Source organism: Fringilla coelebs (genome assembly GCF_963513975.1).
Source record: "Fringilla coelebs genome assembly, chromosome: 28".
Taxonomy (NCBI): domain Eukaryota; kingdom Metazoa; phylum Chordata; class Aves; order Passeriformes; family Fringillidae; genus Fringilla; species Fringilla coelebs.
The window spans coordinates 1,024,980-1,051,676 of record NC_140054.1 but is presented as its reverse complement, the minus strand read 5'-3'; the positions used below and the strand labels follow the sequence as shown (position 1 = coordinate 1,051,676).

The window sequence follows — 26,697 nt, the reverse complement described above, 5'->3', positions numbered from 1 at the left end:
GTTTTGGGGGAAAACTGGACAAACACAGCAGTAGCGGAATGAGAACTGACTTTTTAGGGTTTCCTTTTTTGGGATATTCGTAGGTTTTTTGTTGTTTTGGTTTTGCAGGGGAGTATTTTTTTGTGGTTTTATTCTGTTTTTGGTGGTTTTTTGGTGGTTTTTGGTGACTTTTGCTTCTTGTTTTGTTTTGCTTTGTGTTGGATTATGTTTTTTTTTGATTTAGAGATGAGGTCATTGAGGTAATCCCCCAGGCACCTTCCCCAGGGATCCAAATTTTATTATTTTATTTTATTTTCATTTTTATTTTAGTTTATTTTTGTTTTTATTTTATTTTTTATCCGAGTCCCTTATTTCATGGCATTTTTAAGTCAGCATTTCTTGTCTTAAAGTTTGCATACAGATGCACACTCTGTCAGGCTTTCAGAATTTTTTACAAATTCATTTCCCACAGGTTTGGTTTGGTTTTTGTTTGTTTGTTTTTATTTAGCTTTGGGCTTTTTTGTTTTATTTTTTTTTTGTTTGTTTGGAGGTTTTTTTTGGTTTTCTGTGGGTTGTTTTTTGGTTGTTTGGTTATTTTAAACCCCTGGCAGCAGCAAACTCGGAGAGCTCCATAAATATTTGATCAAATCCTTCCGGCACCGCCACCATCCCACAGAAAACCTGGAAATGCTTCTCACCTCATCCCAAAAATCCCCCAAATCCTCAATTCCCCACCTGGAACAGCGGGATCGTGCTGTGGGATTGTCCTTCCCTCATTTCTGGGCTTGGGAGCTTCAGCTCTTTTGTTTTCTGGGTAAGCCGAGCCCAGCAGGGCCGGGATCGGAAACCGGAGCTGGGCCAGGCTCAGGTCAGGGCTCAGCTGATTCCAGACTTTTCCTTTCAGCTGGAAACCTGAGTGGGATCCCTCGGGAATGACAAAAACAAAACAAAAAACAGGGTCCTGGTGGCCAAAAATGGAGGGATAAGGGGGAAAGAGTGGTGGAAAAGGGGCAAAAAATGATGGAAAATGGGAAAAATGAAGGAAAGGAGGCAAAAAGTGGTGGAAAGGGGTAAAAACAATGGAAAAAAAGGGGAGAAAATGGTGGAAAAGGGGGAAAAGTGGTGGAAAGGATTAACAAAGTGATGGAAAAGGGGCACAAAATAGTGGAAAATGGGAAAAGATGGGAAGGAAGCAAAAAGTGATAGAAAAGGGGAAAAAAGTGGTGGAAAAGAGGAAAAAAGTGATGTAAAGGGACAAAAATTGGTGGGAAAGGAGGGGGGGAAATGGTGGGAAAAGGGGGAAAAGTGGTGGGAAATGGGCAAGAGAGTCTAACTTCCCCTGAATTAAATTTAAGAACAAAAACAGGAAAAGGATGGAAAAACATGGATGAAAATATGGTTGGGTTTTTTTTTTTGGGGGGGGGGTTAGTGTTTTTTTGTTGCTGCTGTTGTTGTTTGGGTTTTTTGTGATTAAAAAACAATTGAGTTATTTTTTGTGGATTTTGCTTTTTGGGTTTTTTAAAGTGGTTTTTTGTAGGGCTTTGTGGGGTTTTTTTTGGTGGGGCTTTTGGGAGTTTTTTGGTCATTTTTTCCTTTTTTCTTGTTTGTTTATTTCTTGTTTTTGATTTGTTTGTTTTTAAATTCCATTTGCATTTGCATTTACCCCCAGTTTTTGTGCTGAAGGTGAGGTGAGGCAACTAAAGGAGGATTGATTCAAATTCCAGCTCAGGGCAGATAAATCCGAGTTTAGGGCTCTTTGAGCACTGAGCAGAAAGAGAAAATTCCATTTTTTCCCTTAATTTGAGCTCCGGGAGGAGCGGGAAACCCCAACCAGCTCCTGAGCATCTTTGCAGGGTGGATTTTACAGCTGGAAAATGTGGATTAAAGGAATTCTGCGCTGCTGGGACGTGGAGAAAGCGGGAATTTCAAGCGGGGAGGGAGCGGGGTTGGGTTTCCCCCGCTCGGGGGAGAACAAGGGCGGCACTGTCCGAGGCACCAAACCAGCCCCGAGCTGAGATTTCCTCCCCTTTTCCTGCTGTGGGGTGGGAAGGGAAAACTGAGCCTGGAGAAAGGATTTTTCCATGGAGCTCCTGGGTGTTGGTGTTTCCTTGGCTGCTGGAGGGAAAAAATGGGATCCTGTTGGCAAAAAGTGATGGAAAAGGGGAAAAATGGTGGAAAGGGCCAAAAAGTTGTGAAAATGGGAAAAAAGTGGTGGAAAGGGGAGGAAAATGGTGATGGAAAAGGGGAAAAAAAGTCGTGGAAAGGGGAAAAAAAGTGGTGGAAAAGGTGCAAAAAGTGGTGGAAAAAGGGAAAAAAGCAGAAATGGGAAAAATGTTGAAAAACGAGGAAACATTGGCTGAAATGGGCAAAAAGAAGCTCATTTCCAATGTTTTCCTTCCCCCTTTTCCTGCTGCTGCAGTGGGAAGGAAAAACTGAGCCTGGAAAGAGGATTTTTCCAAGGAATTTGTGGGTGTTGGTGTTTTCTTGGCTGTTGGAGGGAAAAAATGGGATCCTGTTGGCAAAAATGGTGGAAAAGAGGGGAAAAGTGATGGAAAATGGGAAAAAAATGGTCGAAAGGGGAGGAAAATGGTGATGGAAAAGGAGCAAAAAGTGGTGGAAGTAAAGGGCAAAAAGTGACAGAAAATGGGCAAAAAGTGACAGAAACCATGAAAAAATGGCGGAAAAGGGGAAAATATTGGTGGAAATGGGCAAAAAGAACATTTCCAATGTTTTCCTTCCCCCTTTTTCTGCTGCTGGGATGGGAAGGGAAAACTGAGCCTGGAGAGAGGATTTTTCCATGGAACTCCTGGGTGTTGGTGTTTCATCAGCTGTTGGAAGGAAAAAATGGGATCTTCTTGGAAAAATGGTGAAAAAGGGGCAAACATTGGTGGAAATGGGAGAAAAATGGTGATGGGAAAGGGGCAAAAATGGTGGAAAGGTGAAAAAGTGGTGGAAAATGGGCGAAGATGGTGGAAAATGGCAAAAAGTGGTAGAAAACAGGCAAAAAGTGATGGAAATGGACAAAAGTGGTGGAAAGGGGAAAGAGTGGTGAAAAATGGCAAAAAAATGGCGGAAAAGGGGCAAAAAGTGGTAGGAAAGGGGAAAAATGGTGGGAAATGGGTAAAAAGTGGTGGAAAGGTGCAAAAATGGTGGAAAAGGAAAAAAGTGGTGGACAAGGAGCAGGAAGTGGTGGAAAATAGGAAAAAATGGTGGAAAAGGGGCAAAAAGTGGTGGGAAATGGGAAAAATGGTGTGAAATGGGCAAAAAGTGATGGAAAGGTGCAAAAATGGTGGAAAAGGGAAAAAGTGGTGGACAAGGAGCAGGAAGTGGTGGAAAGTGGGAAAAATGGTGGAAAAGGGACAAAAAGTGGTGGGAAATGGGAAAAATGGTGTGAAATGGGCAAAAAGTGGTGGAAAGGTGCAAAAATGGTGGAAAAGGGAAAAAGTGGTGGACAAGGAGCAGGAAGTGGTGGAAAATGGGAAAAAATGGTGGAAAAGGGACAAAAAGTAGTGGGAATGGACAAAAATGGTGGAAAGGGGAAAGAGTGGTGAAAAATGGGAAAAAATGTTGGAAAAGGGGCAAAAAGTGGTGGGAAATGGGAAAAATGGCGTGAAATGGGCAAAAAGTGGTGGAAAGGTGCAAAAATGGTGGAAAAGGGAAAAAGTGGTGGACAAAGAGCAGGAAGTGGTGGAAAATGGGAAAAAATGGTGGAAAAGGGGCAAAAAGTGGCAGAAATGGGCAAAAATAGATGAAAAAGGGGGGGAAATCTCCTGCCCAGTGCGAGGCTGGGAGAGGGAATATTTCCTGTCCCTCGGAAGCGCCGGGGTGCCCCGGAGTGACCCCGGCTGTGTAATCAGCCCAACCATCTGCTGGGAGATTTGGGTGCTCCCAGGAGCTGCAGCTGTCACCAAACCCCTCCCAGATCCCAGCAGGGCTCGTGCTGCTGGATTTGGGAGCCTGGAATTCCAGGGATCCACCCCTGGGGATCAGCCCCACCTCGGGGATGCAGAAAAACATCCAAATGTTGATTTTTCACCTTCCTGTGCTGGGCAACGGGCAGGGGTGCAGTTTGTGGAAATGTCTTGAAAATGGGAATAATTTATTCAGGTCACCAAAATCCTCTCAGGGATAATTTTGGGATTAATTAGGAGACAGGAGGCTGCTCCCCAGCAGGTTCTTCCCCACAGCTCATCCTCCTCAGGTTCCTTTTTATTGGAAAAGATTTTTTTTCTTTTTCTGAGTGTGCAAAATTTCACACGGAGTTCATCAGGTGTGGCTGGAAAGCTCTGGAATTTTGGGTTTTTTTGGTTTCTGGTTGTGAGGTGCAAATTACTGAGGTTTTCTTCCTGCTCAGGAGGGCTGGAAATGAACTTTTTTTTGTCTGTCTCTTTGCTGGGAAGAGCCACGAGGTTCTGGAGCCTGAAATTGAAAATTGATAATTTTTCATTTTCCTGGGACAGAAAATGAAAAAAAAAAAAAACATTATAAATAAAGGGAAAATTGTAAAAAAAAAAAAAAATTAAAAATTAAAAAAGGAAGCAGGTGCATATCCAATCCCAGGCATATCTGGGGGAAAGGGAAAACAGGGAAATGTGGATGGGACGTGGATGCCTGTATTAAAAAGTGTCCCCAGCACCCCTGGAATGGGACAGGAGCCACTCCCTGTTCCTGGATTGTTTGCAGCTTTTTGCAGGCAGGTAAACTGAGGCATGTGGGGATTTCTTTTTCCCCCTGGGCACATGCACTCCCTCAGCACTCTGAATTTCAAAAACTTCAATTAAAAACCCCATCAAAACCCATTTTTCTTGGCCAAACTCCCTCTCCTTGGATAGGGAGCACAGGAGTAGATCCCCTCAGCTCCTGGAGGAGCAGAAGGCAAACAGGGAATGTGGGAATCCCTAAATGGAAGCAGCACCACCCTGGAGCATCAGGGTTTAACAGGCAGTGCCCTTCCCTGTGCCAAGTGCTCTGGGAAGGAAATAAATGGACAGACATAAAGGAATTCCTATTTTGGAGCTCTTTGGGAAGCTGAGGGAGCTCTGGAATGAGCCTTGGTGGAGGTGAGAAAAGCCCAGGACAGTTGTGCACGTTAAGCTGCAATAGGATTACGGAGCAGAGCAAATTAAAACAATTCCCTAATGAGGAGGGGGGGAGTTCCAGCTGGGATGGAGGCTGGGAGGGCCAGGAAGGAAGGAATGGAGGGAACAGGGGCAGGGGTGGATGGAACAGGAGCAGGGAAGGATGGAGCTGGGGCAGGGATGGGTGGAGAAGAGGAAAGAATGGATGGAACTGAGGCAGGGATGGATGGAACTGGGAATGAATGGAACTGGGAATGGATGGAACTGGGAATGGGATGGATGGAACTGGGAATGGAATGGATGGAACTGGGAATGGAATGGATGGAACTGGGAATGGATGGAACTGGGAATGGATGGAACTGGGAATGGGATGGATGGAACTGGGAATGGGATGGATGGAACTGGGGCAGGGATGGATGGAACTGGGAATGGGATGGATGGAACTGGGAATAGAATGGATGGTACTGGGGCAGGGATGGATGGAACTGGGAATGGGATGGATGGAACTGGGGCAGGGATGGATGGAACTGGGAATGGATGGAATTGGGAATGGAATGGATGGAACTGAGGCAGGGATGGATGGAACTGGGGCAGGGATGGATGGAACTGGGAATGGATGGAATTGGGAATGGAATGGATGGAACTGAGGCAGGGATGGATGGAACTGGGGCAGGGATGGATGGAACTGGGAATAGAATGGATGGTACTGGGGCAGGGATGGATGGAACTGGGAATGGGATGGATGGAACTGGGGCAGGGATGGATGGAACTGGGAATGGAATGGATGGAGCAGGGCAGGGATGGGTGGAGCAGGGCAGGGATGGGTGGAGCAGGGCAGGGATGGATGGAGCAGGGCAGGGATGGGTGGAGGAGGGGCAGGGATGGGTGGAGCAGGGCAGGGATGGGTGGAGCAGGGCAGGGATGGGTGGAGCAGGGCAGGGATGGGTGGAGCAGGGCAGGAATAGGTGGAGCTGGTATTCCCTGAGGGATGATGAAACTCGGGAGCATCCATGTCCATTTTTGAGATGTGCCTGGCTCCTCTCGTTGGCAGTGGGGAATCCATACAAATCTGGGATAATTGCAGCTCCTCCATCAACGTTAATGATTATTTTCCTTGCAGAAAATGAGTGGCCAATTAAATCCAAATGCGCTGGGCTTTGGGCAGCACTTAATTGGGGTTTTAATTAATCTGAGGAACAATGAAGGGACACAAAACAAGGGGCTGGTGCTGGCTGAGCTCATGTCATATCTTGGGAGGGGAATCTCCACTGGGATGAGCACCCACATTCCTTTTCCAACTCTTGCATCCCAAATTCCAGCCCATCCTGCTGGGCTCTGCCTTGCGGATCTTCATCCCGAGCAGCTCTGGTGGTCCCCAGTCCCATGGTGGTCCCCAATCCCATGGTGGTCCCCAATCCCATGGTGGTCTTTTCCCAGGTTCCTGCCCAGAGCAGCTTTCCAACATCTTTATTTTTAGCTCCCAGCCTTGGATGAGGGAGTGGAAATTCAGCGATGTTTTGGAGTGGGAAAAGAATCGTGGAGTTTTTTAAACTTCAGAAACAATGTTTTCATTCCAGATTTTGTGGAGCTCATATTATTCCAGCTGTTTATAGAATCCCTAAATTGCTTGCTGGGATGAGTTATTGAGGTTTTCAGTATAAAACACCAGAAAAGGACTTTCGAGGGGTGATTAATTGAAAATATCCCATAGAAAATATTCAAAGAATCAACATTTCCCCGTGATATATTCTCAGTGTAGAAGTGTTTTCCTGGAGAAAGAATCTTCCTGCTCCTGATGGATTCCTGCCCCTGGCTGTGTCATTCCAAGCTTTCCAATGTCCCTGGATCTGTCATTTCCCTGGGAGGAACAGCCTGGGGTGCTGCTGATCCATTGGCTCCGTCCTGGCAGGGCCAAACTCCTTCCACCTTGTCCTGCCCTGGTGCCCCCAGGGCACTCAGAGCTGCTGGAATGGGATTTGGGCTTCCAGGGCTTGTCTGGCTTTGGGATTCCCAGACCTTCTGCAGATTTGGGATTCCCAGAGCTTCTATAGATTTGGGATTCCCAGAGCTTCTCCAGATTTGGGATTCCCAGAGCTTCTTCAGATTTGGGATTCCCAGAGCTTCTCCAGATTTGGGATTCCCAGAGCTTCTCCAGATTTGGGATTCCCAGAGCTTCTACAGATTTGGGATTCCTAGAGCTTCTCCGGATTTGCAATTCCCAGAGCTTCCCTGGATTTGGGATTCCCAGATCTTCTCTAGATCTGGGATTCCCAGAGCTGTCTCTGGATTGGGATTCCCAGGGGTTCTCCAGGTTTGGGGCTCCCAGAGCTTCTCTGGATTTGGGATTCCCAGAGCTTCTCTGGGGCTGGAATCCAAACAAGTGTAGAGATTTGGGGGTTTTGGTTTTGCTGTTCATTTTGGAAGCAGGATGGGCAGGAATGGGATGCAGAGATGAGAACCTGGACATGGCACCAAGGGATGGGGATCTGTGGGATGGGAAATGGATCCTTGTGTCACCTGCACAGCCCTGTCCCGTTCTCCAGGGGCTTTCACCCTGATTCCATCTTCCTTTCCCTCTTTCCCCTTTGGGATGTGGACCTGGCTGCTTCCCTGTGTCCCTGCTGCTGCTCCCCTTTTTCTGCCTTGGCCCCAACCCACATCCCAGATATTCCAGAGGCTGCTGGATGGACACAGGGATTCCTATCATGGAATAAAAAAAAATCCTCTCCATCCCCAGCTCTCCCTTCCAGCTCTTCTCACAGCAGGAACCTCCTCATCTCCAACCACTTGTGGTCCTGGGGGCTGTGGGATGGGTGGGCTCCTCAGGATGCCTGGCTGGACCTGAACTGAGCTCCTTGGAATTCCATGTTTTCCTGGGATACATCACTCTGGAGCTGCTTGTGGATGCTGCCAGGGAACCTGGCTAGGAAAGGCCTTGGCCACCTGGACTTGTCCCCTCAGCCAGAGCTCCAGGCAAACCTGGCTCCCAGCTCCTCAGGGACATTCCAGAGCCAGATCCTGATTCCCTTTCTGATTCCCCCAAGGAAAGAACTCCTGAGGTTCTGCCTGCAGCCAGGAGGGCTGGGAACACCCACGGGCTGGGGTGTCCCTGTCACCTCCCACCTGCAGCAGATCCCTCCCAGTCAGGGCTGCTGGAGCTGGGGGTGCTGCTTCCACCTTCCCCAGAATCCATGGAATAAAATCAGGATTCTCCCACGGGAGAGCTCCCCCGGGAGCTGGAAGTGCCTCCTCTCCTCCTGCTCCGCACCTTACCCCACCCCATGGCCCCATTTCACTGCCCCCACCCCGAGAAGGAGCCTCCATCCCTGGGTTCGGGATGCAGGACACCACCCATGGCTCCGGCGGGATGCGTCGCCATGGAGGAGGCGTTGCCATGGCGACCGTTGCCGTGGCGATGGCGACTGGCGCAGCGGGGCATGAGAGCATCCCAGGGAGGTTCCCCGGCCTCTCCCGGTGCCTGGAGACGGATTGATTGCCCAGGTTTCCCCCTCCCGAGGCCAAACACTCAGCTCTGAGAGCGTTAACACGTCAGCGTGCTTTGGGACCTGTTTTGGGGCAGATTGAGGGAATTTAAATCCCATGGAGTGGAAATGCCCTAAATAATAAAACAGCCTGCCTGGGGAAGGAGGCATATACAGGGAATTTAGGAAACTTCAAACCAGGTGCTCCCTGTCCCCCAGGAGGTGTTCAGAGATGGAGAGGTGTCTGCAGGAACATCCTTGTGCCACACGTGAAGGTGACAGGAGGATCCCCTCTGTGCCTTGGTTTCCACCACTTTTAAGCCCCCAAATCCTCTGACTCTGCAAAAGCCCTTCCATGGAGTGGAAAATGCCCTAAATAATAAAATGCCCTGACCCTGCCTGCCTGGGGAAGGAGGGATGTACAGGGCATTTAGGAAACTCCAAACCAGGCACTCCCTGTCCTCCAGGATGAGCCAGAGCTGCAGAGGGTTCAGCAGGACCATCTTTGTACCCCGAGGGTGGCTGGAGGGTCCCTTCTGTGCCCTGCATTTTTTAAGTCCCCAAATCCCCTGGAGATCTGCTCCTGGGGGTGGGGGGGCTGAGTGAGACCCTTTGCCCCACATTTGCATTTCTCACCTGTAAAATGGTGTCACCCAGGCTGCCAAGGGGAGAGGAGAGGGAGGGGGTGGCACTGTCCATGCAGGGTGGTGGCACAGACACTGGGGAGGGGCTGAAGCCTCCCTGCCCCCCTGCTCAGCTCGGATGCTGCTGGGCCAAGGGCTCTGAGCCCTCCCTGGCTTTCCAAGGCTCTCAGTGGGGGCTTTGGGTGGGATTTGTGCTGCTGGAGAATGCTGTGAGCCTGTCCCTTGTCCCTTGGCTGCCGTTCCCTGCCAGCCCAGCCAAGCGTGGAAGGGGGCAGGGAGTGTCTGGGTGGGAATCATCACCTGCCCATCCCCCTTTTCAGGTGGAAAAGGATCCTCTGCGATGGGCTGGGGGATGTGTTTCTTATCCCAGCTCGATGCAGTGCCCATGTCACTGCTGAGATCCAAGCCCTTTGTGTCTGGCGCGTATTTGGGGTCATTCAGAGCACAATGAGGGAGCTTTCAGTGAAATGTGACTTTCTGGCCCTGCCCTGGAGTCTGCTCTTCATCAGAGCTTGTTTTTATAGCAGCAGAGCTGTGACCTTTGGAGACCCTGGGGGAGTGGGAACGGGGCCGTTGTTTGGGGTCTGGGCGATGCCAGAGCCGGGTCCTGGCCGGGGCTGCCCCCAGTGACGGCTCATGGGACACAGGGATGTGACAGGAGCAGTTCCCTGGCTGCAGGACAGTCCTGGGCACAGCCAGCTCCTCCCTGGGCACACGGAACCCTTCCCACTCCTTGTCCAGAAGTGACAGAGCCCCCCAGGGCAGCCTCATCCCGCCGCCTCCAGCAGCTCTGCCGATCCCGGGTTTAATTTCCCTAATGAGGCAGCGCTGAGCTGGGGAAGGAACCCCTGCCAAGAGCTGTCAGCTGGGCAGTTGGAATTGCGGGGATGGGAGCTGCTGGCCCTTGGCTGGAGCTGGCTAATAAATGGCATCCTGGTGCCACCAGGGCAGGGGGTGACAGGGGGAGCAGAGCCAGGGCCAGCAGCTCGCTGGGATTTCCTCCCTGCCCCAAGGAGCTCTCTGTCTGGAACAGGCTGCTGGGAGCACCTGGAATGCTGCAAGCCTGTCCCTTGCCCCAGCCACGGGGGGACCGATCCAGATGGGGACATGGCTGGTGTGGCACCCCGTGTTGAGCAGGGATCTGTGCCCTGGAAAAGGAATTTCTCTCTGGAGCAGCAGCTCCATCCCTCGTGCCACGGGGTGGGGACAGTCCCTGCCACCATCCCTGGGGATCAGAGGCTGCAGGATGGATCCGGCACATCCAAGGGTCCCTCCAGCCATGCTCTGACCCCATGGACCCTGCTGGGGCAGGGATAAAATCTGGAGGAAGTTTCTCTTTTGGGACAAATCCAGGCAGCAGTGACTTGGCTTGGGGGCTGAGATGGGCTGGGAATGGGGGCTGGGGTGGATTGGGAGGGGAGACTGTGATGGATTGGGAATGGGGGCTGCTGGATTGGGAAGGGGGACTGTGATAGATTGGGAATGGGGGCTGTGATGGATTGGGAATGGGGGCTGTGATGGATTGGGAGGGGGGACTGTGATGGATTGGGAATGGGGGCTGTGATGGATTGGGAATGGGGGCTGTGATGGATTGGGAATGGGGGCTGTGATGGATGGGGAGGCAGCCCCAGGTCGGGAGGTGGGAACTGCTGTCCTGAGTGATTTGTAGTTTCCCGGGCTGGCAAACTTTGCCTTCCCTCTCCTCCATCCTGGTCAGACAGGGGGGGCAGCCCCTCATTCCTGGGGGAAGCAGGCCCTCGTTCCCAGTGGGAGCAGCCCCTCATTCCGGGGGCAGCAGCCCCAGGAGCAGCCCCTCGTTCCCGGGGAGGGGGAGCCAGGCACGGCCCGGGGCATGCAGAGCACTAACGATCCAAGCAGCACTAAATCCAAATAAACCCCGACTGCTCCCAAGATTTATGGTGTGAGCCTGACCTCAAACCGTCGGGGCTGCAGCTGGGAGGGGGTTACGTCAGCACCTTGGGAACCAAGTGGGGAGGGGGCTTCTTCAGGAACAATATCCCAGTGTCCCAAATGTCCCTGTGCACCAGGAACACCTGGAGATTGTTCCCAAGTCTTTAGGTCTTTGTGAAGCTTGGCTGGGGCTGTGCTGCAGGTGGGCCCCCCCCAGGTCTGGTCCTGCCTGTGGGGCTGATGTGGGGTTTGTGCTGGTCCTGGCTGGGGCTTGTTCGGGTTTAGGGTAAGGTGGATGGATGGATGGATGGATGGATGGATGGATGGATGGATGGATGGATGGATGGATGATGGATGGATGGATGGATGGATGGATGGATGGATGGATGGATGGATGGATGGGGATGGATGAGGGATGGATGGATGGATGGATGGATGGATGGATGGATGGATGGATGGATGATGGATGGATGGATGGATGGATGGATGGATGGATGGATGGATGGGGATGGATGGATGGATGGGGGATGGATGGATTCATAGATGGATGGATGGATGGATGGATGGATGGATGGATGGATGGATGGATGGATGGATGGGGATGGATGGATGGATGGATGGATGGATGGATGGATGGATGGGGGATGGATGGATTCATAGATGGATGGATGGATGGATGGATGGATGGATGGATGGATGGATGCACAGATGGGTGTTGGACAGATGGGAGCTGCTGAGCCAAACTGGGACTTCCCATTTCCTGCTCCAAGCCCAGAGCCAGGAGTCTGGAACAGCCTCATCTGGTTCCAATTTCAGGAGGAACAAAGGGAGCGGGGCCATGTGGCTCCCATCAGGGAGAGGCTTTGCAGGTCATGCAGGGAGAATCCCACCCTCGGGAATGGGGATGGGCTGTGGAGCTCTGGGCTCTCCTCATTTCTTGGGCGGCCTTGACACTTTTGGTGTAAAAACATCAAAAGAGTGATTCCCAATGCTTCTTCCTGCACCCCTCAATCCTTGGCATTTTTCCTTCTTTTCCCATCAGTTCTGGTGACCTGTCTCATATTTTTGGGCTGTGCAATTTCCAAATCCCTGAGGATTTGTTCTGCTGCATCACAAATTGCAGTGAGCTGCTGGTGAGCGGGTGTTGGAATCCAGGATGGCACATCCGCTGGGGGGCAAAGGCTGAATATTCCCAGAGATTTGGGAACCACGTGGGGTGTTGGGGAGCAGCAGGATACAGCCCGTGGCTGCTGGGGAGAGCTGGAACAGATCCAGCCAGACACAGCTCAGACACTTAAAGGCTCAACTCCTCCTGCCCTTCCAGAGCTGATGGATTCTCTCTCCTGATGGGAGAAGGGATTTGGGGACAAAACACGAGTCAGGTCCCAAGTTTCTCTGCCTGACTGTTCAAGCTCCAAGCTGCAGTGAAAACAAAGAAACCCCGAGCTGTTTTCGGGAGGTAAAATGCTCCGAGAGAGACAGGGACCCTTCAAGGCCTTGATTTGAAACTGAAGCTCGAACCTGGCTCGTTACATCTTGAAACATCCGATGCGATCTCGCAGATCAAAGCCGCCTTGTTTGCCTTGTAATGAGGTGTCAAAGCGTTTCCTTGCAACGCCGACAGGAGACACTTTGATCTGCAAAACAAGATGTTTAAGAGCGCTGCTAGCGAGGGCTCCCCGTGTTTTCGCAGCTCTGGGAGGCAGGGGAATATTTGAAGTCTGGTGTTGTTTCCTCTGGAGGCTTCCCAAGCTGTGGCAGCTGATGAGGTGTTGCTGTCACACCGGAGCCAGGACTCACAGGGAAATCATCGAGCCTGAACAGCAGCCAGCTGGAGAACCAAGCCAAGCATTTTTCTTACAGCTTCCAAAAAGAATTGCTGGGTTTTCCCCAGAAAAAGGCCTTTTTGTCCATGGGAAGTGCTGAAGTCGGTGTGAGCTCACTCTGAGTTGTTTTGGGGGAAAACACTGCGATTCTGAGTGGTTCAGCTGGAGGCTGTTTGTGCTGCTTCTGCCTTGTCCTGGCTTTTCCCCTGCCTCGTCCCACAAGGGGTGGCTGGGGTGTCACCTGGGTGAGGCTGGAGCTTCTCACGTGTCCCTCTGGTCACAGGCTCAGCGCTGGCGCAATGAGAACTACGAGCGGCCCGTGGACCTGGAGGGCTCCGGGGACGACGACCCCTTTGGAGAGGATGAGCTGGACGACATCTACTCCGGCTCTGGCTCGGGGTGTGAGTAACTGGGAATGGCCCCTGGATGGCTGGGGAGTTCCTGGGATTCCTGGGAAGGGTCCTTAGCCAGCTGTGAGGTTGGGGAGTTCCTGGGAAGGAACTGGCTGTGGGAACGAAGAGTTCCTGAGAAGGTCCTTGGCTGGCTGTGGGACTGGGGGCTGTGGAGAAGGGTGTCTGGCTGACTATGAGGTTGGAGGGCTGGAGAGGGGATGTGAGGGAGGGAATTGCCCTTTATCCAGCACTGGAATTGTCCTCTGAGACAAAAGCAGTTGGAGCTGTCCCAAAAGTTGGGCTCCAGCGCCTCCATGTCCCAGTTCAGCCTCTGGCCCTACTGGGCAGGACTGGCCCCTCCACAGACCCCAGAGAGGGCTTTGGCCACCACATGGGCACAGCCCTTGGTTTCTGCTGAGCCTGGAACCATCTGTGTTCTCAGATTTTGGGGGTGATGCCAGGGAAATGCATCAGCAGCTGCTCCACTCCTCCCTCTTGTACCCGTTTCAGATTTCGAGCCGGAGCCGGGGCTGGACACGGCCGTGAGCCTGACCACGGACACGCTGGTGACACTGCCCACCACGGCGGCCGTGCTGCCCGTCACTGCTGCCCAGCCCATGGCAACGCCCCTGGAGCCATCCCCCACCCCCCAGGACACCACCCCCGGGCAGGCCACCAGCGCCTTCCTCATCCCCAGGACCACAGAAGCACCGGCGGTGCCCAGCTGGAAAGCCACCACCAGCAGCACCACGGCCAGCGAGCCCCCAACCACCACGGCCACCACCACCACCACCACGGCCACCACCACCACAGCCACCACCACCACCACGGAGGCCACCACGACCACCACAAGCAGCACCACCGTGGCCACGGCCAAGCCCACCACCATCCGGAGGTTCCTGCCCCCCTTGGCCACCAAGGCAGCCACCACCCGGGCCACCACCCTGGAGACCCCCACCACGCCCGTCCCCGACACCAGCACGCCGACAGAAGTGGCCCCGCCACGCCTTGTCCCCACCAGCACGGCCAAGCCCAGGGCCCTGCCAAAGCCCAGCACCTCGAGGACTGCAGAGCTCCCCGAGAAAAGCACGGCCCTGCCGCCCGCGGCCACCACGCTGCCGCCCACGGAGGCCCCCCAGGTAGGAGGCCGGAGCCCTTCTCACCTGCTCGGGCTCCTGGGCTCCGTGGGAAGCCAAGTGGTGGCCACGGGAGGCCTTTGGTGCCCGTCCATCCTTGGCACTTGCTCTGAGGGAGGAGGAGGCAGGCTGGGCTCTTCAGAGCGGAACGTCTGGGGAGCTGGAAGGAGGCGAAGGGGGGAGCTCAGCCCGGGCAGGGGTTCAGGCTCCTGGGGGCACGCAGGATGTGCCACCCACCCCGGTGACCCCGCACTGCCTTCTTCAGAGCGGCTTCCCCAGGCAGGAGGGCAGCGATGCCGCATCCCACGGGGACACAGCGACTGTCCTTGGGGTTTGGTGTCATGTCCCGGCTCCCGCCCCTCGCCGGGAGTCCCAAACTCTCCTCAATTACCGCTTGATGGTGCATTTCCAGCCCATCGGGTGTCCTGAGCAGGAATTTCAGCTCCATCTCGCATTCAGAGCCCCTCAGGGGCCCTTTGCAGCTGCTTTGACTGAAAGGTGGAGTGATTTGTCTAAACTACTCTCTCTATTCCGCCTGCAAATGCGTGCTCGGAGCGCTCGGGGCTCTCGCTGACCTTCAATTAATCCCTGTCACAAACGCGGCCGCTCGCTCGTGGGAAGCGCTGAGCCGTGCGCTGGCCCCGGGGCAGCGGGACATGGAGAGGGCTCCCACCCCCGGCCCAGACAGCTCCCGGCTCATCCCGAATCCTGGCTCGTCCCGAATCCTGCTTTGTGACCGAGGCAGGCGGGAAGGAGCCGTTTGCCCCCGCAGGGAGGGGTCCGGGGGAGGTTGGGCTCGGGGATGCTCCGGCTCCGCAGACACCGAGGGACAAGGGGGAAGGTCTGGGGGATTTGCTCCGGAGGGGCTGTGCAGGAGGCAGAGAATGGATCAGGGCGGGATGGAAGGGGTGGGATGGATCATATTCCCAGGCAATCCTTGAGGCTGGGATCCCCTCCTTGCCAAGGGAATTGGGCAGGGACAGCAGGGATCTGGGCTGGATGACTGCCCTGTGGCCTGGGTGACAGCCCTGTGGCCTGGGTGACAGTCCTGTGGTCTGGGTGACAGTCCTGTGGCCTGGGTGACAGCTCTGTGGCCTGGGTAACAGGGGCCAGTCCTCCTGCTTCTGCCCTGTGCAGCAGGAGCGGGGGAAAAGAAGGGGGAAAGGACCCCTGGAGCTCATCCAGCAGCATCCAAACCTTCCTCTTGCTGGGCTGGTGTGGCATGGAGGTTGTCACCTCCTGTTAGGAGTGAGTCACCTTCCAGCCGTGACATCCAGCCTGTGCTCTGGGGACAGAGCCCAGCACAGGGCCTGGGATGGGATACTGGGGAGAAATCCTTCCCTGTAAGGGTGCAGGGTCTGGAATGGGGTCTCTTTAGGAGAAACTACAGGGAACAGGTCCTGGGATGGGGGCAGAGAATGGCCTGGCTCAGCCATGCTGGCCTCAGCCATGTGGTGATCACGACGTGCGGTTGTGTTGTCACTGCGGTACAACTTCAGTGACACGGGGAAGGGACACCCCAATGTCATCCTCATGTCCCCCACGCTGTCTTCAGTCTGGTGATGTCCCCCTTGTGGACACCCTTTGGTCCTTGTCCCCTGCTCCATCTTGTCCTTTCTCCCAGATGGAGCCAGGGGAGGTGACGACAGCCCCCGACAAGGAGCTGGAGGTGCCGGCCAGCAGCGGCCCCAGCGGGGACTTCGAGATCCGGGAGGAGGAGGAGACGACCCGTCCCGACCTCGGGAACGAGGTGGTGGCTGTGGTGACACCGCCGGCGGGGCCAGGGCCTGGCAGGAACGTGGAGACAGGGCTGATGGACAACACGATAGACTCGGGCAACTCGGCTGCTCAGCTGCCCCAGAAAAACATCCTGGAGAGGAAGGAGGTGTTGATAGGTGAGATATGGGACCGGGAGCTTGGGGGGACGGTTTGGGGGCACAGGGGGCTGGGCTGTCCCAGGAGAAGGGACAGTCCTGGGAAGGCCATTGGGATAACCCACACACACCTCCCAAAATTGCTCATGGGCTGTCCCAGGGTCTTTGTGCCTTTGCCAGCTCTGCACAATTTCCTTCTCCTGAGATGGATTTCTGGGGAAAAATAATGGGATTTTAGTGCAAAGATGTTCTGTGATCATAGCTCAGCACCCAGTGCTGCTCCCAAACTTCCAAAGCCCAAAACCAGGCTGGAATCCCAAATGATCCCCCCAAACTGCGGCAGTGCTGAGCCTGGTAGAACCCACACCCACCTCCCAAAATTTCTCTGTGGCCCTGCTGGGGGGTCCCAGGGGTCTCCACGCCTTTCCAAGGAACATTGTCCACAATTTATTTGAGCTGAGATGGATTTCCAGGGAAAAAAAGAGATCTTTCTCCTGGAAATCCAAAGATGTGCTGCAGTGACCCCACCACTGCTGAGAGGGTACTCCAGATTTCCAGAGCCCAAAACCAGGCTGGAATCCCAAAGGATCCCCCCCAAACTCTCTGTGCTAGAAGCTGGGCTGGGGATGGCAGTGGCACTGAGGGCAGGAGGTGACACTGATGGCCAGAGGGGCAACACTGATGGCCAGGGGTGGCACTTATAGCTGGGGGTGCCACTGACAGCCAGGCCAGTGGGTGGCACTGATGGTGGGTCTGGGGTGGCACTGATGACCAGAGGGATGGCATTGATGGCTGGGGGTGACGCTGAGGACCAGAGAGGTGGCACAGATGGCCAGGGGTGGCACTTATAGCCGGGAGGGGTCACTGATGGCTGGAGATGACCCTGAGAGGCAATGGTGGCACTGATGGACGGGAGGGGGTTGCACTGACAGCCGTGGGAGGCACAAAAAGCTGTGGGTGGCACTGATGGCTGAGGGTGGCACTGACAGCCGTGGGTGGCACTGATGGCCGTGGGTGGCACTGATGGCCGTGGGTGGCACTGACAGCCGTGGGTGACACTGACGGCCGTGGGTGGCACTGATGGCTGTGGGTGGCACTGAATGCCGTGGGTGGCACTGACAGCCATAGGTGGCACTGACAGCTGGGGGTGGCACTGACAGCTGGGGGTGGCACTCACTGATGGCTGCGGGTGATATTGATGGCTGCAGGTGGCACTGACAGCTGGGGGTGGCACTGACAGCCATAGGTATCACTGATGGCCGTGGGTGGCACCGATGGCTGTGGGTGGCACTGACAGCCGGGGGTGGCACTGATGGCCGTGGGTGGCACTGACAGCCGTGGGTGGCACTGATGGCTTTGGGTGGCACTGATGGCTGCGGGTGGCACTGACAGCCATAGGTGGCACTGACAGCCATAGGTGGCACTGATGGCCATGGGTGGCACCGATGGCTGTGGGTGGCACTGACAGCCGGGGGTGGCACTGATGGCCGTGGGTGGCACTGACAGCCGGGGGTGGCACTGACAGCCGTGTCCCTGTGCGTTGTTGCAGCGGTGATCGTGGGTGGTGTGGTGGGCGCCCTTTTCGCCGCCTTCCTGGTGATGCTGCTCATCTACCGCATGAAGAAGAAGGACGAGGGCAGCTACACCCTGGAGGAGCCCAAGCAGGCCAACGTCACCTACCAGAAGCCCGACAAGCAGGAGGAGTTCTACGCGTAGACGGAGAGCCCAGAGTGCCTCACGCTTCCTCCCTCCCTCCCTCCCTGCTCCAAACCCTCCCCGTCCTCTCCTCCATCCAGTCTCTCTCTCTCCTCCCTCCTCTCTCTCTTTTTTTGGGATCAGACTGTGAATTTTTAAAAGCAAAACCCGCAGCGGCTGAAGGAGGAAACGCGTCCTTGGCATGGGGGGCACGGGGTGCCCGGAGCAGCAGTGTCACACTGAGCACTGCCAAGGTGACACCGAGCATTGCTGCGGTCACACTGAGCGCCCCACCGGGGTCGGGGTGACACCGAGCACCGCTGAGGTGACATCGAGCACCGCTGAGGTGACTCCGAGCACCGCTGCGGTCACACGGAATGTGCCCAGGTCACATCAAGCAGCGCCACGGTCACACCAAGCAGCGCCAAGGTGACACCGAGCAGTGCCACCGTCACACTGAGCTCCGCCAAGGTCACACTGAGCACTGCCAAGGTGACACCGAACACGCCTGGGTCACACTGAGCAGTGCCATGGTCACACCGAGCACCCTCAGGTGACACCGAACACGCCTGGGTCACACTGAGCTCTGCCAAGGTCACACCGAGCACCCTGAGGTGACACCGAGCAGCGCCACGGTCACACCGAGCAGTGCCGCGGTCACACTGAGCTCTGCCAAGGTCACACCGAGGCGCTGCAGTAACACCGAGCACCCTGAGGTGACATCGAGTGCGCCTGGGTCACACTGAGCACCTTGAGGTGGCACCGAGCAGTGCCACGGTCACACTGAGCTCTGCCAAGGTCACACCGAGGCGCTGCGGTAACACCGAGCACCCTGAAGTAACACTGAGCGTGCTGCGGTCACACCGAGCACCCTGAGGTGACACTAAGCAGTGCCATGGTCACACTGAGCACCCTGAGGTGGCACCAAGCGCGCCTGGGTCACACGGAGCACCCTGAGGTGACACCGAGCACCGCCTGGGTCACACCGAGCACCGCTGGCCTTTCTGCTGGCGGGAGGGACGGGACACGGAGCCGATGCCAAGGAGCCGATGCCAGGGCAGCCGTGCCCAGGAATGCCCTGGAGAGCACAGGATGGGCTGCCCACGGCGCCTGGAGCTCAACTGGACTTTTCCCACCACCACCACCATGAACTCTGGGATTCAGACCCCTCCTGCCGGCCCCGGGGCGCAGGGGGTTTGCTTTGGATTTATTGCCCTTTTTTTTCCATCCATAAAGGAAGGAGATTTCCTTCCCTCTGTCTCGTCTTCATTTTTTGGTTTTCCTTTGCAATGGGGTTGGTCACTCTGCAGGAATCTCGTTCTGCTGGAAGAGAGAACGTGACTCTCCAACGCTCCTGGAACCTTGGGAAAAGCACAAGGGGCTGGAGTACCTGGATTCGCTCCTGGAGTGGGGGAAAAAGGAAATAAATACAAACGCTGGGAATGATCCCTTTGGATCAACATTCTGGAGAGCCTGTGGAGCTGCACTGGGGCATCCCAGGCTGCTGCCATCCGGCCACCCCTGGAATCTTCTTGGATCCACACCTGGCTGAGGGGTTTGGCCAGGAAGGCACTTGGCTTGGGCTGGGTTTTCACTGTGACCACTAAAGCTCGGCTTTGCAGGACATTCCTTGGGGAGGAGCTGGGAATGGAGAAGCTGAATCCTGTCCCTGGCTCTTCCAGAGGGGATAACAAAACTCTGCAAGGCGTGGGATGCAGCCTAAGGGAGAAAATCCAAGCAGGGACCATCCCTGTCCCCTCAGGGTCCGGCAGGGATCCCACCAAGGTGAGGAAGGGGAGGCAGAACCACGGCTCAGCCCCAGGGCTGGTCAGATCATTGGAAAGATCCCAAAATCGATGGAAACACCCAGGATTGATGGTTTTCCTTTGCTTTTTGAATCCCCAGGATTGATGGTTTTCCTTTACTTTTTGAATCCCCAGGATTGATGGTTTTCCTTCATTGGTGTGTAAATCCCAGCACAACCCACAGGGCTGGAGAGAACCCAACCCTGCCACACCCCCGGTGCCTCCTCTGAGGCTGCCCAGGGCGCAGATTAATTAATTAAGATGTTTCAATTAAGGTGTTTCAATGAGGTGGATCTTAATTAGCTGGAGCCCTGTTTGTGGGGTTTTGTTGTCACAATGGTCGTGATCTCGATGGGGTCCCCTGAAGACTTTTGATTTGCTCTTGGAACAAATTGAATGGGAAAATCTGGGGGGAAAATCATTGCTTGGTGAATTAACAGGGCCAGGGACACTTTGGCCCCTGGGGGGGTTGGGGGATTTAGGGTTTCATGGCCCTGGTGGGGGTTACAAGACAGCAGAGCTTCATTGTGGAAGGGATTTGAGGCCAGAAGAATATTTTGAATATATATAAGTACATATCTCCACTCCTGTACACCCACAGTAACACAGGTGTGGAAGGAAATGAAATCTCTGAAGTTTCTCAGTGCACTGGGATGCTTGGGTGGGATTTGGAGTTGGGAAGCTGGGAGCTTTGGGCTGCTTTTCCCTGGGATACAACCCAAAATGATGGCCTGGCTTTACTTTGGGGTAGGGAACAGAGCCCCATGTGTGAGTCAGCTCTAAATCCTCTAAATTTTTGAGCTGTCAGCTTCAAAATCCTCGTGGTTTAGGTTCTTGGAGCTTGGAGAAGACCCTGCTGGATGTTTGGGGTGGTGGTGCTGGGAGTGACCATTTCTGTGCCCATCCCAGAGGGAGGATGAGGATGCTCCAAAAGAGGGAACACATTCGGAAGGAGCCTGGTGCCAGTCCAGAACCACTTTGTGCTGCTCCAGAGGGAGTTTGGACTCCTGCATTTGATGATTTGGAGGATTTTGGCCCTGTTGGGATCACACAAAGGGGAGTGGCACAAGTCAAGGTCAACAAGGTCACCCAAAATCCCCATCTTTTGGGAAAACCTGGATTTAATCTTTGGAGCTTGCTTAAAAAAAAAAAAATAATCCCTCCCAGCTTAATCTTTTTAATGCTGCTTTTCAGAGCTGCCTCCTTAATCTTCTTCATTCCATTTTTTCCTCCTATTTAATAGTCTGAAGTTCCATAATACAATTTTTTTACTCACTCAAGCTTAACCTCGTCCCTCTCAGCTGGTGTTAGGTTGTAATCCTGGCACTTAAATCCATCACAGCTTCGGGAGTGAGGGAAGCTGGAGGTGGGAGGGTGAGAGGAGCCTGGGCAGGGCTTCTGCAGTAATTAAAATATGAGATAAACACAATAAAAAAGGTGAAGGCAATTCAACTGCTAATCAGAAGTGATGAAATAATTCATTGTTTATCTCCTGCTTCCACCTTTTTGCTCTCCACCTGGAGAGGGATGTGAGCTCCAGGAGAATTTTTTGGGTTTGGAGCCAACTTTTCGTGGTTGTGTAATGATGTCACAGCCTCTAGTGTCACCTCAGCTCCACGGGGGTTGTTGAGTTGATGCCTGAAAGGGAAAAAAGTCTCGTGCTGGAGAATGTGACCCTGTGCCTCCCTCCAAGGAGCTGGGATGGAGCTGAATATGGGCAGGATTTTCTGGGGAAGTCCATCTCCCCCAAAAATCCTGGATAAAGCCATTTCTTCATGAGCAGAGCCACAGGGATGGATAAAACCCTAGGCTGGTGCCTGGTGCAGGTGGTGTCACTCCTGCTCCGGGGCTTTCCTGGGATTCCTGGTGGGAACACAGATGGGGAAAAGGAGAGGAGGCTCCACACAGGAGGAGCCATTGCCCAGAGCAGATTTTTGGGAAAATTAACTCAAGTGGGAGTGGAAGTGTCTCAGGCACCTTCCCTTCCCAAAGCTGAGTCTGGCATTGTTCCCTCTGCCCAAATTCCCATCCCTCACACTGATCCCAGCCAGGAGCAGCTGGAGCAGTGCCCAGATGTGCTGGTCCTTCCAGCTGTGCTCCCTGAGGGATTTTTCCATGGCTTTTCCATTTCTGTTCCCATGTGTGTGTGATGTGCTGGAGCCACAGGAAGAACCTTGGCTGTTCCAGCTGGATAATTTTAGAGTTTCTGGAATTGCAGGGTGGTGTGGGCTGCTCTGCCAGCTGTGCCAGCCTTGGGGCTCTCCCTGCTGGAATTGCAGCAGGAGAATGATGGAGAATATCCAGCAGGAGAACAGCCAGGAACATCCAAAGGGAAAGGAAGAGCAGAGAGCCCAAACCAGGGCTGGACAGGGAGTTTAGGAAGGGCAGGACATGGAAGGGGCCCAGCAGCAGCAGGACCCAGCCCTGGGTGGGTTTTGCAGGGCTTGGAGTTGTCCCTTAGCTCCAAAAATCTCTCTGGTCTTGGATCTTTCCATGGAAAGCACCAGGTGCCTGTGTTGGGATAGAGCTGTCCCTTAGCTCCAAAAACCTCTCTGATTTTGGACATTTCCAGAATGAGCCGTGCTGGGGGGATCCAGCTGCAGGGAAAGGGATGGGACAGGGATGGCTCAGGCTGGGTGACTGCCAGGATGGGTGGGTTTGCCTCAAATTTCCCCTCTCCCTCCCCCATTTCCCCGACAATCCCTGTCTGGGAGTTCCTTTGCCTCATCTCCAGCTCCAGCATTCCGAGCTCTCTGTGCTGTGAATTCCCAGCTCAGTTCCTTCCACAGGAACAAACCCACCAGCCAAGAACTGGAATGGATTTTTTAATTCCCTTTTTCTCCTGTAACCACCCTTGTCAGGATCTTTTCCGTGCTCCAAGGTTTTCTGCCAGGCTCTGACGTAACTCTGAGCTCTCAATCCAGAAAGGTTTGGTGGGAATGAGCTCCCTGGGATCCCTGGGAGTGGGGCTGGGGGTGTCTGTGTGTGTATATAATGTGTGTATGTAATTAATGTATATGTAGAGATGTATAGATGGGCACAGGGCCAGGGGGCTCTGCTCCTGAGGGGGAAGAAGAGGAGGAAAAAGAAGAAAAGGAGGAGGAAAAAGAGGAAAAAGAGGAGGATTTGTCCTCCAGCACCACGTGCTGGGCTCTGCAGCCCTTGGCCCCTGTCCCAAAGAATGTGGGATTCAGCCTCAACCCCTGTCCTAAAGGATTCAGGATTCCCCATCATTCCCTGTCCCAAGGGATTCGGGATTCAGCCCTGGCCTCATTTCCAAGGGATGCAGGATTCCCTGTCCTAAAGGATGTGGGATTCCCCATCATTCCCTGTCCCAAGGGATGCAGGATTCCCTGTCCAAAGGATGTGGGATTTCCTGTCCCAAAGAATGTGGGATTCAGCCTCAACCCTTGTCCTAAAAGATTCGGGATTCACCCTTGTTCCCTGTCCCAAGGGGGATCCAGGACTCAGACTTGGCCCGGCTCCCAAGGGATGCAGGATTCCCTATCCCAAATGATGTAGGGCTCCCCCTCATTCCCTGTCCCAAGGGATCTGGGATTCAGCCTCGTTCCCTGTGCTAAAGGATGTGGGGCTCCCCCTCACTCCCTGTCCCAAGGGATGCAGGATTCCAGCTCTCCAATTCCTGCTGCTCCTCCCTCCTCTCCCTGCCCTTCACATCCCCCCGATCCCAATCCCAATCCCAGTCCTGATCCCAGTTCCAATCCTGATCCCGATCCCAATCCCAGTCCCGATCCCAGTCCCAATCCCAATCCTGATGCCAGTCCCAATCCCGATCTCAGTCCCAGTCCCGATCACGATCCCAGTCCCAATCCTGATCCCAATCCCAATCCCAGTCCCAATCCTGATCCTAATCCCGATCCCAGTCCTGATCCCGATCCCAGTCCTGATCCCGATCCCAGTCCCGATCCCGATCCCAGTCCCAATCCTGATCCAAATCCCGATCCCAGTCCCAGTCCTGATCCCAATCCCAGTCCCGATCCTAATCCCAGTCCCGATCCCAATCCCAGTCCCAATCCTGATCCCAGTCCCAATCCCGATCCCAGTCCCAATCCCAATCCCAGTCCCAATCCCAGTCCCAGTCCCAATCCTGATCCCGATCCCAGTCCCGATCCCGATCCCAGTCCCAATCCCGATCCCAGTCCCAATCCCGATCCCAATCCCGGTGGGTTGGGATCACCCAGCTGGGATCAGGAGCCTTTTGCCGCTGCAGGGCGGAGCAGATCCGGGCTGGGATCCCGGGATGGATCCAAAGCCCCGCGAGCTCCGGAGCCTCCCCCGTTCTTGTGCCGGCAGCTCCCCCTTCTCCTCGAGGAGCCTCAGAGGGTCTGCAGATCCCAGCTTTTCATGTCTATGTTTATTTCCCCCATTATTTTGATTTTTGGGTAAAAAACCCCTGATTTTTCACACCCCACACTCCAGCGCTTCTCCCAAGACCTCCAGGGCTCCAGGGGGTTTTCCTGCAGGAATTCCCCCCGTTCAGGGTCCCCCCTGGCCGAAGTCACCCCAGCCCAGCTGACAATCAAACCTGACTCCTGAAAAACAGGAATCCATTGCAGTTTGATAGAAAAACTTTTTAAAATCCCCCCCTTCTCTCTCACCACCACATCTCCAGGATAAACCATCACCCACTGCTCCTCCTGTAAATAAACATCAAACCTTCTTGTATAAATTAAAAATAAAATAATTGTAAAAAAAAGACAAAAAAAAATTTCCATTGATAAACATCCCAAAAGTAAAATTTAAAAAAATCTCCCTTTCCAGAAGATTGAAGTAATTCCAACTTCCCTTTTTTTTGGAGCTGATTTCCAACCCCCATAGGAGAACAAAACAAAGATCTGGAACACTACAAATGTTGGAGCTTTCAATGAATCCGGGAGGGAAAAAAATGCATGTAAATATTTTTAATAGGAGACATATCTTAAACAGAACTTTCTTTTGTATGTACATAACTCTCCTAGAGTTTAGTACTGAAATGGCTTCATAGTGTCTGTTTCAAAAAGGAAAGGAAAAGAAAATGTTTGTTAATTGTTTTTGTTCTTTCTCAATGGCCAAAACTTTAAAAATAATGACAAAAAAAAAAAAAAAAAGACTCTAAAAATAATCTTTGCCAATGGATCTAGCACTGTAATGGTACTGTCTATTTTTTTTAATTATTTCTGTGCTGTGCCCATTTATAAAATGAGGAAAAGATAAAAAATAAAGTCATTTAAACATTGTCTGCCCAGGGCCTGGCCTGAGTTCTTGGTGCCGGCTGCTCCTGGCTCTGTTGTGCTCTGGGATCAGAGGGAGAAGGTTCTGCCTGGTCCAGGGCCCATCAGGGTGGGGTTAATGAATGGTTTCCATGGCAACTGCAGCGATGCTGAGGAACCTGGAACATTCCAGCCCAGCCATGGATGAGCTCAGTACAGCCTGGACCATCCCAGTACAACCTGGAAATGTTCCCCTGGAGAGGAGAAGGCTCCAGGAAGAGCTCAGAGCCCTGGCAGGGCCTGAAGGGGCTCCAGGAGAGCTGCAGAGGGACTGGGGACAAGGATGGAGGGACAGGAGCCAGGGAATGGCTGCCAGTGCCAGAGGGCAGGGCTGGATGGGATCTTGGGAACTGGGAATTGTTCCCTGGCAGGGTGGGCAGGGGTTGGGCTGGAATTGCCAGAGCAGCTGTGGCTGCCCCTGGATCCCTGGCAGTGCCCAAGGCCAGGCTGGACATTGGGGCTGGAGCACCTGGCACAGGGGGAGGTGTCCCTGCCATGGCAGGGGTGGCTCTGGATGAGGTTTAAATCTCCCTTCCGACCCAAACCATTCCAGGATTTTGGCTGAGCTCCTGTCACCTCACATCCCACCAATGTCCCCATCCCCACATGCCACCAGTGTCCCAGGTGAGCTGGAGCTGCTGTTCCAGCTGTGGGATCAATCCCCTCCTGGAGTGAGAAGTGGAAGCAGCCCAGACCCTCTCTCAAAGGGAGCCCAGACCCTTTCCAAAGGGATTCCTGGAAATTCCCATGGTGTCAGACCTGCCAGGGCTGCTCTTGGCCTCCCCAAGGACGTCCTGGATGTCTTTATCCAGCTCCTGCCAGGCCAGACCTCCCTGGATCCATCCCTGGAGCAGCAGGCAGGGTTTGGGTGTCCCCACACTGCCCTTGGAGCCAGCACCAGTGCCAAAGCCCAGGAGGCTCCCAGAAATAATCCCCCAGCCTCAGTGATGTCCTGCTGGCCCAAAATCCAGGGAACATCCTTCTCTTTGGGCTTGGGGAATGAGTTTTTATGACCCTGCTTCCTTCAGGAACTTCTGCTCCAAGTGCTTCACCCCCTAAGGGGTTCCGCAGCTGGAGATTCCAGCCCTCAGCCTCCAGCAGGGACAAATCCCACCCTCCTGGGAGCAGCTCAGGAACCCTCCTGGATGGCCACAGCACCAGAAGCCCAAATCCCTCCCTTTCCAGCCCATTCCCAGAGCGGGGCAGTTCCATGGCAATCCCTGCCTGCAGCTGCAGCTCGGCATTCCCGGTGGGACTGGCCCTAATCCCGGCTTCCAGCCCGTCCCAGCCCCAATAATGACCCCACTGTGCTGTGCAGAATGAGCAACTGCCTGCCCGAGGCGTTGGAAGTTGGGCTGAAGGCTGGAAACAGCCTCTGATTATATCCCAATCCCCATTTTTTATTCATTTTCCACCCCAACGGCTCTTACAGGAATTTTCCATTCCCGCGGTGCCGTTGCAGACCCCAGGATTTACCAGGACAACCCCAAATGTGGTTTATTTGGAATTTTTTCTGCGCCCTGTGAATCAGCCTCTATAAATCTCTGTGATGTGAGCAAACCACACAAAAATAGCTAGGACTGGGATTTCACCTGGAAAATGAAC

General features: G+C 54.0%; 1 protein-coding gene across 2 annotated transcripts in view; it reads left to right on the top strand.

The window, feature by feature from the left end:
* Positions 1 to 25,053, top strand: part of SDC3 (syndecan 3) — a 47,030-nt gene extending 21,977 nt beyond the window's left edge. Inside the window, exons 2-6 of one of the 2 annotated variants that reach the window (XR_014616788.1) lie at positions 13,204 to 13,321; positions 13,823 to 14,451; positions 16,073 to 16,343; positions 17,872 to 18,631; positions 18,734 to 25,053. Coding sequence is in view for 1 of the 2 variants with exons in the window: in XM_084222467.1 (XP_084078593.1) it covers positions 13,204 to 13,321; positions 13,823 to 14,451; positions 16,073 to 16,343; positions 17,872 to 18,038 (1,185 nt within the window). In the remaining variant the exon portion in view is untranslated. Of the gene's footprint in view, positions 1 to 13,203; positions 13,322 to 13,822; positions 14,452 to 16,072; positions 16,344 to 17,871 lie in introns of both variants that reach the window. The other variant, XM_084222467.1, reaches the window with a different exon arrangement.
* The last annotated feature ends 1,644 nt before the right edge of the window (positions 25,054 to 26,697 follow it).